Source organism: Psittacula echo (genome assembly GCF_963264785.1).
Source record: "Psittacula echo genome assembly, chromosome: 31".
In the NCBI taxonomy this organism is placed as follows: domain Eukaryota; kingdom Metazoa; phylum Chordata; class Aves; order Psittaciformes; family Psittacidae; genus Psittacula; species Psittacula echo.
The window spans coordinates 1,062,899-1,082,335 of record NC_137766.1 but is presented as its reverse complement, the minus strand read 5'-3'; the positions used below and the strand labels follow the sequence as shown (position 1 = coordinate 1,082,335).

The following is a 19,437-nucleotide window of genomic DNA, read 5'->3' as shown; positions in this document are numbered from 1 at the left end:
TCAGCAGTAGAAATGGCTCTTTATTAGTGACAAACAATGGGGGGGGCCAATGGGGATCAATGGGGGTCAATGGGAGTGAATGGGGATCAATGGAGGTCAATGGGGATCAATGGGGGTCAATGGGAGTGAAGGGGGATCAATGGGGATCAATGGTTTCAATGGTATCAATGGGGATCAATGGAGATCAATGGTGTCAATGGGGATCAATGAGGGTCAATAGGTGTCAATAGGGATCCACGGAGATCAATGGTTTCAATGGTGTCAATGGGGATCAATGGAGATCAATGGGAGTCAATGGATGTCAATGGGGATCAATGAGGGTCAATAGGTGTCAACAGGGATCCATGGAGGTCAATGGGGATAAATGGAGATCAATGGTGTCAATGGACATCGATGGGGATCAATGAGGGTCAAGAGGTGTCAGTAGGGATCCATGGAGGTCAGTGGGGATAAATGGAGATCAATGGTTTCTATAGGGATCAATGGGGTCAATGAGAGTGAATGGGGATCAATGGAGGTCAATGGGGATCAATAGGGATCAATGGGAGTCAACGGGGTCAATGAGGATCAATGGGAGTCAATGGGCATCAATGGGGATCAATGGGAGTCAATGAAGGTCAATGAGGCTCAATGGGGGTTCAATAGAGATCAATGGGGATCAATGGGAGTCAATGGGCATCAATGGGAGTCAATGAAGGTCAATGAGGCTCAATGGGGGTTCAATAGAGATCAATGGGGATCAATGGGCATCAATGGGAGTCAATGAAGGTCAATGAGGCTCAATGGGGGTTCAATAGAGATCAATGGGGATCAATGGGAGTCAATGGGCATCAATGGGAGTCAATGAAGGTCAATGAGGCTCAATGGGGGTTCAATAGAGATCAATGGGGATCAATGGGAGTCAATGGGCATCAATGGGAGTCAATGAAGGTCAATGAGGCTCAATGGGGGTTCAATAGAGATCAATGGGGATCAATGGGAGTCAATGGGCATCAATGGGAGTCAATGAAGGTCAATGAGGCTCAATGGGGGTTCAATAGAGATCAATGGGGATCAATGGGAGTCAATGGGCATCAATGGGAGTCAATGAAGGTCAATGAGGTTCAATGGGGGTTCAATAGAGATCAATGGGGATCAATGGGAGTCAATGGGGATCAATGGGAGTCAATGAAGGTCAATGAGGCTCAATGGGGGTTCAATAGAGATCAATGGGGATCAATGGGAGTCAATGGGCATCAATGGGAGTCAATGAAGGTCAATGAGGCTCAATGGGGGTTCAATAGAGATCAATGGGGATCAATGGGAGTCAATGGGCATCAATGGGAGTCAATGAAGGTCAATGAGGCTCAATGGGGGTTCAATAGAGATCAATGGGGATCAATGGGAGTCAATGGGCATCAATGGGAGTCAATGAAGGTCAATGAGGTTCAATGGGGGTTCAATAGAGATCAATGGGGATCAATGGGAGTCAATGGGCATCAATGGGAGTCAATGAAGGTCAATGAGGCTCAATGGGGGTTCAATAGAGATCAATGGGGATCAATGGGAGTCAATGGGCATCAATGGGAGTCAATGAAGGTCAATGAGGCTCAATGGGGGTTCAATAGAGATCAATGGGGATCAATGGGAGTCAATGGGCATCAATGGGAGTCAATGAAAGTCAATGAGGCTCAATGGGGGTTCAATAGAGATCAATGGGGATCAATGGGAGTCAATGGGCATCAATGGGAGTCAATGAAGGTCAATGAGGCTCAATGGGGGTTCAATAGAGATCAATGGGGATCAATGGGAGTCAATGGGCATCAATGGGAGTCAATGAAGGTCAATGAGGCTCAATGGGGGTTCAATAGAGATCAATGGGGATCAATGGGAGTCAATGGGCATCAATGGGAGTCAATGAAGGTCAATGAGGCTCAATGGGGGTTCAATAGAGATCAATGGGGATCAATGGGAGTCAATGGGCATCAATGGGAGTCAATGAAGGTCAATGAGGCTCAATAGAGATCAATGGGAGTCAATGGAGGTCAATGGGGATCAATGGGAGTCAATGAGTATCAACGGAGCGCAATGGGGGCCAACAGAGATCAATGGGGGGGCCATGGAGACCCATGGGCCTCCATGGAGATCAATGGAGACCAATGGGGGGCTCAGGGGGGGGGCAGCGCCAGGAGGGGGGGCAGCCCCTCGGGGGGGTCCCCGCGCCCCCCCCCGGCCTCAGCGCCGTGCTTGCAGCGCTCGGAGCCGCACTGGCACGGGAAGTATTTGCTCTTGATGTCCCAGAAGCGGTCCCCGTAGTCGAACCTGCACGGACCCACAGAGACCTATAGGGACCCATAGGGACCCATAGAGACCCATAGGGACCCATAGAGACCCCATAGAGACCCCATAGAGACCCATAGGGACCCATAGAGACCCCATAGAGACCCCATAGAGACCCATAGGGACCCATAGAGACCCATAGTGACACACAGAGACCCACAGGGACCCATAGAGACCCATAGAGACCCATAGGGACCCATAGGGACCCATAGGGACCCATAGAGACCCATAGGGACCCATAGGGACCCATAGAGACCCATAGGGACCCATAGAGGCCCATAGAGACCCATAGGGACCCATAGAGACCCATAGGGACCCACAGGGACCCATAGAGACCCATAGAGACCCATAGGGACCCATAAAGACCCATAGGGACCTATAGGGACCCATAGAGACCCATAGGGACCCATAGGGACCCATAGAGACCCCATAGGGACCCATAGAGACCCATAGAGACCCATAGAGACCCATAGGGACCCATAGGGACCCATAGAGACCCATAGGGACCCATAGAGACCCCATAGAGACCCATAGAGACCCATAGAGACCCCATGGGGACCCATAGACACCCCTAGGGACCCCCTAGCCCCCCATAAGGACCCCGTAGGGAGCCCGCGGGTACCCCAGCTCCTCGCCGGGGCGGATGGCGCGGCTGCTGAAGAAGGCGATGCGCGGGAAGCGCAGGTCCTGGTGCAGCAGGAACACGCGCACGGGGATGATGTTGGGCTCGCAGAGGTGGTTGATGAAGCGGCTCACGTTGCCGTAGTAGCGCGCGTCGATGCAGTACACCTCCCCGTCCTGCAGGCGGCGGCAGAGGCGGCGCTGACCGCCCGCCGCCGGGCAGGCGGCCGACGGCGGCGCGCCGCTGCCCCCGCGCGGCACCGACCGGGAACTACAGGGGCGTGGGGATCTATGGGGGGCGTGGGGATCTATGGGGGACGTGGGGATCTATGGGGGGCGTGGGGATCTATGGGGGACGTGGGGATCTATGGGGGACGTGGGGATCTATGGGGGGCGTGGGGATCTATGGGGGACGTGGGGATCTATGGGGGCGTGGGGATCTATGGGGACGTGGTCTATGGGGACGTGGGGATCTATGGGGACGTGGGGATCTATGGGGACGTGGGGATCTATAGGGGACATAGGGATCTATAGGGGAGGTGGGGATCTATGGGGACATGGGGATCTATAGGGGACGTGGGGATCTATGGGGACGTGGGGATCTATAGGGGACATGGGGATCTATAGGGACATGGGGATCTATGGGGACATGGGGATCTATAGGGGACATGGGGATCTATGGGGGCATGGGGATCTATAGGGGACATGGGGATCTATGGGGGACGTGGGGATCTATGGGGACGTGGGGATCTATAGGGGACATAGGGATCTATAGGGGAGGTGGGGATCTATGGGGACATGGGGATCTATAGGGGACGTGGGGATCTATGGGGACGTGGGGATCTATAGGGGACATGGGGATCTATAGGGACATGGGGATCTATGGGGACATGGGGATCTATAGGGGACATGGGGATCTATGGGGGCATGGGGATCTATAGGGGACATGGGGATCTATGGGGGACGTGGGGATCTATGGGGGCATGGGGATCTATGGGGACATGGGGATCTATAGGGGACATGGGGATCTATAGGGGACATGGGGATCTATGGGGACATGGGGATCTATGGGGGAGGTGGGGCTGGATAATGAGGCGATGGGGCTGGAGAGTGGGCTTATGGGGTTCTCTAATGGGGTTATGGGGCTGAGATAAGGGGGTTGGTTATGGAGCTCTACACTGGGGCTGTGGGATTCTATAATGGGTCTCTTGGGTCCCTATGGGTCTCTATGGGTCTCTATGGTCCCTATGGGTCTCTATGGTCCCTATGGGGCTCTATGGTCCCTATGGGTCTCTATGGGGCTCTGTGGTCCCTATGGGGCTCTATGGTCCCTATGGGTCTCTATGGGGCTCTATGGTCCCTATGGGGCTCTATGGGTCCCACCTTGTTGTCCAGGTCGAAGAGGTAGGAATCGTCCTCCCGGACATCGGCCTCAGCATCTGAGATCAGCTCCCCCACGTACCTGGGCAGCGCCGGAGCCAGAATCACCCCAAATCACCCCAAAATCCCCCCAAAATCACCCCAAAATCACCCCAAATCCCCCCAAAATCAACCCAAATCACCCCAAAACCCCCCAAAACAGCCCAAAATCAGCCTAATCACCCCAAAATCACCCCAAACCCATCCCAAATCACCCCAAAATCACCCAAAATCGTCCCAGATCACCCCAAAATCACCCAAAACCACTCCAAATCACCCCAAATCACCCAAAATCCCCCCAAAACAGCCCAAAATCAGCCTAATCACCCCAAAATCACCCCAAACCCACCCCAAATCACCCCAAAACCACCCCAAAACCCCCCAAAACAGCCCAAAATCAGCCTAATCACCCCAAAATCACCCCAAAAATCACCCCAAATCACCCAAAATCGTCCCAAATCACCCCAAAATCCCCCCAAAATCACCCAGAATCACCCCAAAATCACCTCAAATCACCCCAAAACCCCCATTTCCCCCCTCCCTTTTTGGTTCCCCCCCCCCCCCCCCATTTTGGTGCCGTCCGGCCCCCCCCCGTCCTCACTCGCAGATGAAGGTGCCCGGGGGGATCGCCTGCAGCGCCCGCACCCCCCAGCCCATCTTGGCCGTGCGGTAGAGCTGGAGCCGGACCCTAGGGCGGAACGGACCATGAGGGGCGGGGGGGGAGCAGGGACCGGGAGGGACCATGAGGGGCGGGGGGGGAGCAGGGAACGGGAGGGACCATGAGGGGCGGGGGGGGAGCAGGGAACGGGAGGGACCATGAGGGGCGGGGGGGGAGCAGGGAACGGGAGGGACCATGAGGGGCGGGGGGGGAGCAGGGAACGGGAGGGACCATGAGGGGCGGGGGGGGAGCAGGGAACGGGAGGGACCATGAGGGGCGGGGGGGGAGCAGGGAACGGGAGGGACCATGAGGGGCGGGGGGGGAGCAAGGAACGGGAGGGACCATGAGGGGCGGGGGGAGTCCATGGAGGGGAATGGACCATTATGGGATGGGGGGGTCAACGGAGGGGAATGGATCATTATGGGATGGGGGGGTCAACGGAGGGGAATGGATCATTATGGGATGGGGGGGATCAATGGAGGGGAATGGATCATTATGGGATGGGGGGTGTCAATGGAGGGGAATGGATCATTATGGGATGGGGGGTGTCAATGGAGGGAAATGGATCATTATGGGATGGGGGGGTCAACGGAGGGGAATGGATCATTATGGGATGGGGGGGTCAACGGAGGGGAATGGATCATTATGGGATGGGGGGGATCAATGGAGGGGAATGGATCATTATGGGATGGGGGGGTCAACGGAGGGGAATGGATCATTATGGGATGGGGGGGGTCAATGGAGGGGAATGGATCATTATGGGATGGGGGGGGTCAATGGAGGGGAATGGATCATTATGGGATGGGGGGGTCAATGGAGGGGAATGGATCATTATGGGATGGGGGGGATCAATGGAGGGGAATGGATCATTATGGGATGGGGGGGTCAATGGAGGGGAATGGATCATTATGGGATGGGGGGGTCAATGGAGGGGAATGGATCATTATGGGATGGGGGGGTCAATGGAGGGGAATGGATCATTATGGGATGGGGGGGTCAACGGAGGGGAATGGATCATTATGGGATGGGGGGTGTCAATGGAGGGGAATGGATCATTATGGGATGGGGGGGTCAACGGAGGGGAATGGATCATTATGGGATGGGGGGGTCAATGGAGGGGAATGGATCATTATGGGATGGGGGGTGTCAATGGAGGGGAATGGATCATTATGGGATGGGGGGTGTCAATGAAGGGGAATGGATCATTATGGGATGGGGGGTGTCAATGAAAGGGAATGGATCATTATGGGATGGGGGGGGCAATGAAGGGGAATGGATCATTATGGGATGGGGGGGTCAATGGAGGGGAATGGATCATTATGGGATGGGGGGGGTCAATGGAGGGGAATGGATCATTATGGGATGGGGGTGTCAGTGGAGGGGAATGGATCATTATGGGATGGGGGGGTCAACGGAGGGGAATGGATCATTATGGGATGGGGGGGTCAATGGAGGGGAATGGATCATTATGGGATGGGGGGGTCAATGGAGGGGAATGGATCATTATGGGATGGGGGGGTCAACGGAGGGGAATGGATCATTATGGGATGGGGGGGTCAACGGAGGGGAATGGATCATTATGGGATGGGGGGGGTCAATGGAGGGGAATGGATCATTATGGGATGGGGGGGTCAACGGAGGGGAATGGATCATTATGGGATGGGGGGGGTCAATGGAGGGGAATGGATCATTATGGGATGGGGGTGTCAGTGGAGGGGAATGGATCATTATGGGATGGGGGGGTCAACGGAGGGGAATGGATCATTATGGGATGGGGGGGGTCAATGGAGGGGAATGGATCATTATGGGATGGGGGTGTCAGTGGAGGGGAATGGATCATTATGGGATGGGGGGGTCAATGGAGGGGAATGGATCATTATGGGATGGGGGGGGTCAATGGAGGGGAATGGATCATTATGGGATGGGGGGGTCAACGGAGGGGAATGGATCATTATGGGATGGGGGGGGTCAATGGAGGGGAATGGATCATTATGGGATGGGGGGTGTCAATGGAGGGGAATGGATCATTATGGGATGGGGGGGTCAACGGAGGGGAATGGATCATTATGGGATGGGGGGGGTCAATGGAGGGGAATGGATCATTATGGGATGGGGGGGTCAATGGAGGGGAATGGATCATTATGGGATGGGGGGGTCAACGGAGGGGAATGGATCATTATGGGATGGGGGGGTCAATGGAGGGGAATGGATCATTATGGGATGGGGGGGTCAACGGAGGGGAATGGATCATTATGGGATGGGGGGTGTCAATGGAGGGGAATGGATCATTATGGGATGGGGGGGTCAACGGAGGGGAATGGATCATTATGGGATGGGGGGTGTCAATGGAGGGGAATGGATCATTATGGGATGGGGGGGTCAATGGAGGGGAATGGATCATTATGGGATGGGGGGGGGCAATGAAGGGGAATGGATCATTATGGGATGGGGGGGTCAATGGAGGGGAATGGATCATTATGGGATGGGGGGGGGAATTTTGTGTGGTTTTGGGGTGATTTTAGGCGGTTTTGGCTCCCTTGATGCCGCTCTGCACCCTCTGCTTCTCGCCTCTCCCCCCCCCCCCAGCCCATTTTTGGGTCCATTTTGGGTCCTTTTGGGCCGTTTCGGGCATTTCTGGGGTCCCCGGGGAGGTTTTTGGGGTGGCCGAGCTGGTTTTTGGGGTGCTTTGGGGCGGTTTCGGCTCACTTGATGCCGCTCTGCACCACGCGGTTCTTGCAGCTCCTCCAGCACGTGCAGGCCTGGTTGCACTCGAAGATGAGGGGGGGCTCGATCTTGTTGAACTCCTGCAGGAGGCGCCCGTCCTGGGGGGGGGGGGGGGGGGGGGGTGGGGGGAGTGAGGAGGGGGGGGCACAAAATGAGGGGGGGACCCCAAAGGGGGGGGAACCAAAGTGAGGGGGGCAAAAATGGGGGTCCCCCATAGGGCGTTATTGGGGTCCCCCATAGGGTGTTATTGGGGTCCTCCATAGGGTGTTATTGGGGTCCTCATAGGGTGTTATTGGTCCCCCATAGGGTGTTATTGGGGTTCCCATAGGGCGTTATTGGGGTCCCACATAGGGTGTTATTGGTCCCCCATAGGGAGTTATTGGGGTCCTCCATAGGGTGTTATTGGTCCCCCATAGGGAGTTATTGGTCCCCCATAGGGTGTTATTGGGGTTCCCATAGGGCGTTATTGGGGTCCCCCATAGGGTGTTATTGGTCCCCCATAGGGTGTTATTGGTCCCCCCCATAGGGCATTATTGGCCCCCCCTAGGGTGTTATTGGTCCCCCATAGGGTGTTATTGGGGTCCCCATAGGGTGTTATTGGTCCCCCATAGGGTGTTATTGGTCCCCCATAGGGTGTTATTGGGGTCCCCATAGGGTGTTATTGGTCCCCCATAGGGTGTTATTGGTCCCCCCCATAGGGTGTTATTGGTCCCCCATAGGGTGTTATTGGTCCCCCATAGGGTGTTATTGGGGTCCCCATAGGGTGTTATTGGTCCCCCATAGGGTGTTATTGGTCCCCCATAGGGTGTTATTGGGGTCCCCCATAGGGTGTTATTGGTCCCCCATAGGGAGTTATTGGGGTCCTCCATAGGGTGTTATTGGTCCCCCATAGGGAGTTATTGGTCCCCCATAGGGTGTTATTGGGGTTCCCATAGGGCGTTATTGGGGTCCCCCATAGGGCGTTATTGGTCCCCCATAGGGCATTATTGGGGTCTTCCATAGGGTGTTATTGGGGTCCCCATAGGGCGTTATTGGTCCCCCATAGGGCATTATTGGGGTCTTCCATAGGGTGTTATTGGGGTCCCCATAGGGTGTTATTGGTCCCCCATAGGGTGTTATTGGGGTCCCCCATAGGGTGTTATTGGTCCCCCATAGGGTGTTATTGGGGTCCCCCATAGGGTGTTATTGGTCCCCCCCATAGGGTGTTATTGGTCCCCCATAGGGTGTTATTGGTCCCCCCCATAGGGTGTTATTGGTCCCCCCCATAGGGTGTTATTGGTCCCCCATAGGGTGTTATTGGTCCCCCCCATAGGGTGTTATTGGTCCCCCATAGGGCGTTATTGGTCCCCCCCATAGGGCGTTATTGGTCCCCCCCATAGGGCGTTATTGGCCCCCCCTAGGGTGTTCTTGGGGTCCCCTCTAGGGGGTCCCCGCTCTCACCTTGTCGTACCAGCAGCGGATGCTGAGCTGCCCGCAGAGGCAGTTGCTGGAGGAGCAATCGTCCTGGCACGTGCAGTGCTGGGGGGGCACAGGGGGACGTATAGGGACCCATAGGGATCCATAGGGACCCATAGGGATCATAGGGACCCATAGGGATCATAGGGATCCATAGGGACCCATAGGGATCCATAGGGACCCATAGGGATCATAGGGACCCATAGGGATCATAGGGATCCATAGGGACCCATAGGGATCATAGGGACCCACAGGGATCCATAGGGACCCAGAGGGATCATAGGGACCCATAGGGATCATAGGGATCCATAGGGACCCATAGGGACCCATAGGGATCATAGGGACCCATAGGGACCCAGAGGGATCATAGGGACCCATAGGGATCATAGGGACCCATAGGGATCCATAGGGACCCATAGGGATCATAGGGATCCATAGGGACCCATAGGGATCATAGGGATCCATAGGGATCCATAGGGACCCAGAGGGATCATAGGGACCCATAGGGACCCATCAGGATCCATAAGGACCGTAGGGACCATAGGGACCCATAGGGATCATAGGGATCCATAGGGACCCATAAGGATCCATAGGGACCGTAGGGACCATAGGGACCCATAGGGACCCATAAGGATCCATAGTGACCATAGGGACCCATAGGGACCCATAGGGATCCATAGAGACCCATAGGGACCACAGGGATCCATAGGGACCATAGGGACCCATAGGGATCCATAGGGACCCATAGAGACCCATAGGGACCCATAAGGATCCACAGGGACCATAGGGACCCATAGGGATCCATAGGGACCCATAGAGACCCATAGGGACCCATAAGGATCCACAGGGACCCATAGGGATCATAGGGACCCATGGGGATCCATAAGGACCATAGGGACATATAGCAACATATAGCAACATATAGGGACCATAGGGATCCATAGGGACATACAGGGACCCGTAAGGACCCATAGAGACCCCCCAGACCCTCATAAACCCCCCCGGAACCCCCTATAATCCCATAAAACCCCATAGAACCCCCTCAAACGCCCATAGAGCCCCCTCGAACCCCCATAGAGCCCCCTCGAACCCCCATAGAACCCCCATCGAACCCCCACAGAACCCCATATAGAGCCCCACAGAGCCCCATAGGAGCCCCTAGGGCGCACCTGGAGGTGGGTGATGTTGTGGTCGATGTTCATGGTGGAGGTCTCGCAGTTCTCGGCGATGTATTTGTAGTCCTGGGGGCAGGGCTCCTCGTCCACCCCATTGACACAGGGGATGGGCACGTTCTCATAGCCCCGCGCCACATCCCTACGGATACAGGGATGCGGGGATGCTCCCGGGTAGCCCGGATCGTCAATGGGAGCGCGGGGATGCTCCCGGGTACCCCGGATCGTCAATGGGAGCGCGGGGATGCTCTTGGGTACCCCGGATCGTCAATGGGAGCGCGGGGATGCTCCCGGGTACCCCAGATCGTCAATGGGAGCGCGGGGATGCTCCCGGGTAGCCCGGATCGTCAATGGGAGCGCGGGGATGCTCCCGGGTACCCCGGATCGTCAATGGGAGCGCGGGGATGCTCCCGGGTACCCCGGATCGTCAATGGGAGCGCGGGGATGCTCTCGGGTACCCCGGATCGTCAATGGGAGCGCGGGGATGCTCCCGGATACCCCGGATCGTCAATGGGAGCGCGGGGATGCTCCCGGGTACCCCGGATCGTCAATGGGAGCGCGGGGATGCTCCCGGGTAGCCCGGATCGTCAATGGGAGCGCGGGGATGCTCTCGGGTACCCCGGATCGTCAATGGGAGCGCGGGGATGCTCCCGGGTACCCCGGATCGTCAATGGGAGCGCGGGGATGCAGGGATACACGGATACAGGGACACAAGGATACAGGGATGCAGGGATGCAGGGCACCAGAGCATCAATGGCACCCAGGAGGCCTTGGGACCCCGTTAGGGCCACCCAAAACCCACCCTGGCCCCCCCTAAAGGGAGCTTGGGAAACCTTCAGCATCCCGTGGACCCCCACAGACCCCTATAGGACCCCCTATAGGATCCCCATAGACCCCTATGGGACCCCCTAATCCACCTATAGGATCCCCATAGACCCCTGTGGGACCCCCTATAGGACCCCCATAGACCCCTATAGCCCTACGATCCCCATAGACCCCTACAGACCCCGATAGGACCCCAATAGGCTCCTATAGACCCCTTTAGGACCCCAAAAAAACCCTATAGGACCCCAATAGACTCCTATAGACCACTATAGGACCCCTACAGGACACCCTATAAGACACCCTATAGGACCTCCTATAGACCCCCATAGACCCCTATAGACCCTCATAGGAACCCAATAGACTCCTATAGGACCCCCTATAGACCCCCCTATAGACCCCTACAGGACCCCCTATACCCCTATAGGACCCCCTATAGGATCCCCATAGACCCCTATAGCCCCTATAAGACCCCCTATAGCCCCCTATAGGCTCCCATAGACCCCTATATGACCCCCCATAGCCCCTATAGGATCCCCATAGACCCCTATAGCCCCTATAAGACCTTCTATAGCCCGCTATAGGACCCCCTATAGGACCCCCTATAGCCCCTATAGGATCCCTATAGGACCACCTATAGCCCCCATAGCCCCCTGTAGTACCCCCATAGCCCCCTATAGGACCTCCTATAGCATTCCCATAGACTCTTATAGCCCCTATAAGACCCCCTATAGACCCTATAGGACCCCCATAGCCCCCTATAGGACCCCCTACAGACCCCTATAGGACCCCCTATAGCCCCCATAGGATCCCCATAGACCCCTATAGCCCCTATAGGACCCCCTATAGGCCCCCATAGCCCCCTATAGGACCCCCTATAGGACCCCCTATAGGACCCCCTATAGCACCCCCCATAGCCCCCTATAGGACCCCCATAGCCCCCTAGAGGACCCCCCATAGCCCCCTATAGGACCCCCTATAGCACCCCCTATAGGACCCCCTATAGACCCCTATAGGACCCCCATAGCCCCCTATAGGACCCCCTATGGCCCCTATAGCATTCCCATAGACTCCTATAGCCCCTATAAGACCCCCTATAGACCCCTATAGGACCCCCTATAACCCCCTATAGGACCCCCTATGGCCCCTATAGCATTCCCATAGACTCCTATAGCCCCTATAAAACCCCCTATAGACCCTATAGGACCCCCTATAGGACCCCCTATGGCCCCTATAGCATTCCCATAGACTCCTATAGCCCCTATAAGACCCCCTATAGACCCCTATAGGACCCCCATAGCCCCCTATAGGACCCCCTATGGCCCCTATAGCATTCCCATAGACTCCTATAGCCCCTATAAGACCCCCTATAGACCCCTATAGGACCCCCTATAACCCCCTATAGGACCCCCTATGGCCCCTATAGCATTCCCATAGACTCCTATAGCCCCTATAAAACCCCCTATAGACCCTATAGGACCCCCTATAGGACTCCCTATGGCCCCTATAGCATTCCCATAGACTCCTATAGCCCCTATAAGACCCCCTATAGACCCCTATAGGACCCCCTATAACCCCCTATAGGACCCCCTATGGCCCCTATAGCATTCCCATAGACTCCTATAGCCCCTATAAAACCCCCTATAGACCCTATAGGACCCCCTATAGGACCCCCTATGGCCCCTATAGCATTCCCATAGACTCCTATAGCCCCTATAAAATCCCCTATAGACCCTATAGGACCCCCTATAGGACCCCCTATGGCCCCTATAGCATTCCCATAGACTCCTATAGCCCCTATAAGACCCCCTATAGACCCCTATAGGACCCCCATAGCCCCCTATAGGACCCCCTATGGCCCCTATAGCATTCCCATAGACTCCTATAGCCCCTATAAGACCCCCTATAGACCCCTATAGGACCCCCTATAACCCCCTATAGGACCCCCTATGGCCCCTATAGCATTCCCATAGACTCCTATAGCCCCTATAAAACCCCCTATAGACCCCTATAGGACCCCCTATAACCCCCTATAGGACCCCCTATGGCCCCTATAGCATTCCCATAGACTCCTATAGCCCCTATAAAACCCCCTATAGACCCTATAGGACCCCCTATAGGACCCCCTATGGCCCCTATAGCATTCCCATAGACTCCTATAGCCCCTATAAGACCCCCTATAGACCCCTATAGGACCCCCTATAACCCCCTATAGGACCCCCTATGGCCCCTATAGCATTCCCATAGACTCCTATAGTACCTATAAAACCCCCTATAGACCCTATAGGACCCCCTATAGGACCCCCTATGGCCCCTATAGCATTCCCATAGACTCCTATAGCCCCTATAAGACCCCCTATAGACCCCTATAGGACCCCCATAGCCCCCTATAGGACCCTCTATGGCCCCTATAGCATTCCCATAGACTCCTATAGCCCCTATAAAACCCCCTATAGACCCTATAGGACCCCCATAGCCCCCTATAGGACCCCCTATAGCCCCTATAAGACCCCCTATAGCCCCTATAGACCCCCCTATAGGCCGCCCTATAGCGCCCCCTAGGCCGGGCCGGTACCTGCTGACGATGCGCTCGGTGCGCAGGCCGCGGCCCAGCGCCCCCTGGCGGAGCTTGCGCGTGAGCTGCAGCGAGACCCAGACCTCGGAGCGCTCCGGGGTCAGCTCCAGCGGGGAATCCCCCTCCTTGTTCCGCAGCTCGGGGTCGGCGCCGCGGGACAGGAACAGCCTGCGGGGGGCACCCATAGGGACCCATAGGGACCCATAGAGACCCATAGGGACCCATAGGGACCCATAGAGACCCATAGGGACCCATAGGGACCCATAGAGACCCCATAGAGACCCCATAGGGACCCATAGAGACCCATAGAGACCCATAGAGACCTATAGAGACCCATAGAGACCCATAGGGACCCATAGAGACCCATAGGGACCCATAGGGACCCATAGAGACCCCATAGGGACCCATAGAGACCCCATAGGGACCCATAGAGACCCCATAGAGACCCATAGAGCCCATAGATCCCATAGAGCCCATAGATCCCATAGATCCCATAGATCCCATAGAGCCCCATAGAGCCCATAGAGCCCCAGAGATCCCATAGAGACCCCATAGAGCCCCATAGAGCCCATAGATCCCATAGAGCCCCATAGATCCCATAGAGACCCCATAGAGCCCCATAGAGCCCATAGAGCCCATAGAGCCCCATAGATCCCATAGAGCCCCATAGAGCCCATAGATCCCATAGATCCCATAGAGCCCATAGAGCCCCATAGATCCCATAGAGCCCATAGATCCCATAGAGCCCATAGATCCCCATAGAGCCCCATAGAGCCCATAGATCCCATAGAGCCCCATAGATCCCATAGAGCCCATAGAGCCCCATAGAGCCCATAGATCCCATAGAGCCCATAGAGCCCCATAGAGCCCATAGATCCCATAGAGCCCCATAGATCCCATAGAGCCCCATAGATCCCATAGATCCCATAGAGCCCATAGAGCCCATAGAGCCCATAGATCCCATAGAGCCCCATAGAGCCCATAGATCCCATAGAGCCCCATAGAGCCCATAGATCCCATAGAGCCCCATAGAGCCCATAGAGCCCATAGATCCCATAGAGCCCCATAGAGCCCATAGATCCCATAGAGCCCCATAGAGCCCATAGAGCCCCATAGAGTCCCATAGAGCCCATAGAGCCCATAGAGCCCCATAGATCCCATAGAGCGCCATAGATCCCATAGAGCCCATAGATCCCATAGAGCCCCATAGATCCCATAGATCCCATACAGCCCCATAGAGCCCCATAGATCCCATAGAGCCCATAGATCCCATAGATCCCATAGAGCCCCATAGATCCCATAGATCCCATAGAGCCCCATAGAGCCCCATAGAGCCCATAGATCCCATAGAGCCCATAGAGCCCATAGAGCCCATAGAGCCCATAGAGCCCCCTAGAGCCGCAGAGCGCCCTAGCCCCCCCTAGCGGCCGCACGCACAGCACGCAGTCGAGGTAGCTCTCGCGGGCCGCGATGTGCAGGGGGGTGTCCCCGTGGCAGTTGACGGCGTGGAGGTCGCAGCGCGCGTCCAGCAGCACCCGGGCGATCTCGGCGCTGCCCGTGAAGGAGGCCCAGTGCAGGCAGATGTTCTCCTCCTGCCCCATAGCGACCAGTGGGGCACGGCCCCACAGCGCCGTGGGGCTGGGGGGGGGGGGGGCTGTGGGGATGGGGGGGTGGGGCTGTGGGGGTGGGGCTGTGGGGGTGGGGATGGGGGGGGTGGGGATGGGGGGGTGGGGCTGTGGGGGTGGGGATGGGGGGGTGGGGATGGGGGGGTGGGGATGGGGGGGTGGGGCTGTGGGGGTGGGGATGGGGGGGTGGGGATGGGGGGGTGGGGCTGTGGGGGGTGGGGCTGTGGGGGGTGGGGCTGTGGGGGTGGGGATGGGAGGTGGGGCTGTGGGGCTGTGGGGGTGGGGCTGGGGGGTGGGGCTGGGGGGGTGGGGCTGGGGGGCTGTGGGGGTGGGGCTGTGGGGGTGGGGCTGTGGGGGTGGGGCTGTTGGGGGGAATGGGTCCTATGGGGGGGGAATGGGTCCTATGGGGTGAACGTACCCTATGGGGAGTTAAACAGACCCCACAGGGGTAAAATACAGCCTAGGCGGGGGCAAAACCCACCCTTGGGAGCTCTGAAACCCCCATTAAGGACCCCAAACCCCCCCCATAGGGGCCCCCCAGCCCCCATAGGGACCCCCCAGCCCCCATAGGGCCCCACTGACGTTGTCGGTGAGGGTGACGTCCGCCCCACGCGTGAGCAGGCGCCGGATGACCTCGATGTGCTTGTGCTCCGCAGCCCAGATGATGGGGGTCCAGCCCCCATTGTCCTATGGGGCAGCAGCAGTGGTACCCACACGGGGGTCCCTTCATCCCCATCACCCCATTGGGTCCCACCAGCATCACCCCATTGGGTCCCATCAGCATCACCCCCATTGGGTCCCATCAGCATCACCCCCATTGGGTACCACCAGCATCACCCCATTGGGTCCCACCAGCATCACCCTATTGGATCCCATCAGCATCACCCCATTGGGTACCTCCAGCATCACCCCATTGGGTCCCACCAGCATCACCCCATTGGGTACCACCAGCATCACCCCCATTGGGTCCCACCAGCATCACCCCATTGGGTCCCACCAGCATCACCCTATTGGATCCCATCAGCATCACCCCATTGGGTACCACCAGCATCACCCCATTGGGTCCCACCAGCACCACCCCATTGGGTCCCACCAGCATCACCCTATTGGATCCCACCAGCATCACCCCATTGGGTACCATCAGCATCACCCCATTGGGTACCACCAGCATCACCCCATTGGGTCCCACCAGCATCACCCCATTGGGTCCCACCGGCATCACCCCCATTGGGTCCCACCAGCACCACCCCATTGGGTCCCACCAGCATCACCCCATTGGGTCCCACCGGCATCACCCCATTGGGTCCCATCGGCATCACCCCATTGGGTCCCATCGGCATCACCCCATTGGGTCCCATCGGCATCACCCCATTGGGTCCCACCAGCATCACCCCATTGGGTCCCATCAGCATCACCCCATTGGATCCCACCAGCATCACCCCATTGGGTCCCACCGGCATCACCCCATTGGGTCCCACCAGCATCACCCCATTGGGTCCCACCAGCATCACCCCATTGGGTCCCATCAGCATCACCCCATTGGGTACCATCAGCATCACCCCATTGGGTACCACCAGCATCACCCCATTGGATCCCATCAGCATCACCCCATTGGGTACCACCAGCATCACCCCATTGGGTACCACCAGCATCACCCCATTGGATCCCATCAGCATCACCCCATTGGGTCCCACCAGCATCACCCTATTGGGTCCCACCAGCATCACCCCATTGGGTCCCACCAGCATCACCCCATTGGGTCCCACCAGCATCACCCTATTCGGTCCCACCAGCATCACCCCCATTGGGTCCCACCAGCATCACCCCATTGGGTCCCACCAGCATCACCCCATTGGGTACCACCAGCATCACCCCATTGGGTCCCACCAGCATCACCCTATTGGATCCCACCAGCATCACCCCATTGGGTACCATCAGTATCACCCCATTGGGTCCCACCAGCATCACCCCATTGGGTCCCATCGGCATCACCCCATTGGGTCCCACCGGCATCACCCCATTGGGTCCCACCAGCATCACCCCATTGGGTCCCACCGGCATCACCCCATTGGGTCCCACCGGCACTAACCCCCCCCCCCCCCCCCCGCCCCACACTTATGGGGCAGCCCCACACCTGCGCATTGACGTCCACTTGCCCCGTGGCCAGCAGCAGATCCACCATCTCCAGGTTGCCGTTCTTGGCCGCGTGATGCAGGCACGTGGACCCGTCCTCCTCCTTGGGGGATGCCACCGCGTCGCCGATGACGTCACCGATGACGTCGCCGATGACGTCGCCGATGACGTCGCCGATGACGTCACCCCCCCCCCCCTTACCTTGCTGTAGACGCACCCCCCCCGGCGCAGCATGTACCGGGCCGCTTCCACGTGGTTGTTGGCCACGGCCTCCATCAATGGGGTGCGACGGAGCTTGTCCGTGGCGTTGATGTTGGCGCCGGCCTGGTAATGGGGGGCAATGGGGGCAATGGGGGCAATGGGGGCAATGGGGGCAATGGGGGGCAATGGGGGCAATGGGGGCAATGGGGGCAATGGGGGGCAATGGGGGTAATGGGGGCAATGGGGGTCAATGGGGACAATGGGGGGAATGGGGGCAATGGGGGCAATGGGGGTCAATGGGGACAATGGGGGCAATGGCGGCAATGGGGGCAATGGGGGTCAATGGGGACAATGGGGGCAATGGGGGCAATGGGGGGCAATGGGGGCAATGGGGGGCAATGGGGGCAATGGGGGCAATGGCGGCAATGGCGGCAATGGCGGCAATGGCGGAAATGGGGGCAATGGGGGCAATGGGGGCAATGGGGGCAATGGGGGTAGTGGGGGCAATGGGGGTAATGGGAGTCAATGGGGGCAATGGGGGCAATGGGGGCAATGGGGGCAATGGGGGTAGTGGGGGCAATGGGGGCAATGGGGGTAATGGGGGCAATGGGGGCAATGGGGGCAATGGGGGCAATGGGGGTAATGGGGGCAATGGGGGCAATGGGGGTAGTGGGGGCAATGGGGGTAATGGGGGGCAATGGGCAGAGGGACCCCCCCCATGGGGTCCATTGGATAAGGCCAAGAGCCAAAGGGAGGCATCAAGGTCTAAAGGAGCCCATAAGACCCATAGGGACCCCACAGGACCCCGTAGGATCCCATAGGGACCCCATAGGACCCCATAGGGACCCCATACGACCCCTTAGGGCCCCATAAGACCCCATAGGACCCCATAGGGCCCCATAGGACCCCATAGGACCCCATAGGGCCCCATAGGCCCTACCTGGAGCAGGAGGTGGCAGATCTCGAGGTGCCCCTTCTGAGCCGCTGCATGGAGGGGGCTGCGCCTGCTCTGGGCATCGCTTGGGAAGTTGGGGTCCAGGTTGTCCACTATGGGGGGGGGAACCCCAAAACCAGCTCAGGAACCCCTAGAGAGCCCCATGCACCCAATAGAGCCCCATAGAGCCCCATAGACGCAATAGAGCTCCATAGAGCCCCATAGAGCCCCATAGAGCCCACTCACAGAGCATGAGCACGACCTTCTGCAGCTCCCCCTGCTTGACCGACAGATAGAGTTGCCTGGGGTGGAAGCGCAGCTTCTTCCTCCTGCAATGGGGCAACGGGGCAATGGGGGGTAATGGGGGCAATGGGGGTAATGGGGGCAATGGGGGTAATGGGGGCAATGGGGGCAATGGGGCAATGGGGGCAATGGGGGCAATGGGGGTAATGGGGGCAATGGGGGCAATGGGGGCAATGGGGGTAATGGGGGTAATGGGGGCAATGGGGCAATGGGGCAATGGGGGCAATGGGGGCAATGGGGGTAATGGGGGCAGTGGGGGTAATGGGGGTAATGGGGGCAATGGGGTAATGGCGGCAATGGGGGCAATGGGGCAATGGGGCAATGGGGGTAATGGGGGCAGTGGGGGTAATGGGGGCAATGGGGCAATGGGGGTAATGGGGGCAATGGGGGCAATGGGGCAATGGGGGTAATGGGGGCAGTGGGGGTAATGGGGGTAATGGGGGCAATGGGGTAATGGCGGCAATGGGGGCAATGGG

At 57.9% G+C, this 19,437-nt stretch overlaps 1 protein-coding gene across 1 annotated transcript in view; it reads right to left on the bottom strand.

The window, feature by feature from the left end:
- LOC308231166 (histone-lysine N-methyltransferase EHMT2-like) overlaps positions 1-19,437 on the bottom strand; it is a gene marked incomplete at its 5' end in the record, with an annotated part of 32,645 nt that continues 13,208 nt past the window's right edge. Inside the window, 14 exon segments of the mRNA XM_080636305.1 lie at positions 1-2,301; positions 2,942-3,117; positions 4,324-4,402; positions 4,961-5,047; positions 7,724-7,839; positions 9,182-9,259; positions 10,366-10,510; positions 13,766-13,933; positions 15,203-15,357; positions 15,973-16,077; positions 17,525-17,626; positions 17,725-17,847; positions 18,665-18,771; positions 18,905-18,987. Coding sequence (XP_080492431.1) covers positions 2,148-2,301; positions 2,942-3,117; positions 4,324-4,402; positions 4,961-5,047; positions 7,724-7,839; positions 9,182-9,259; positions 10,366-10,510; positions 13,766-13,933; positions 15,203-15,357; positions 15,973-16,077; positions 17,525-17,626; positions 17,725-17,847; positions 18,665-18,771; positions 18,905-18,987 — 1,678 coding nt within the window. The 3' untranslated portion in view covers positions 1-2,147.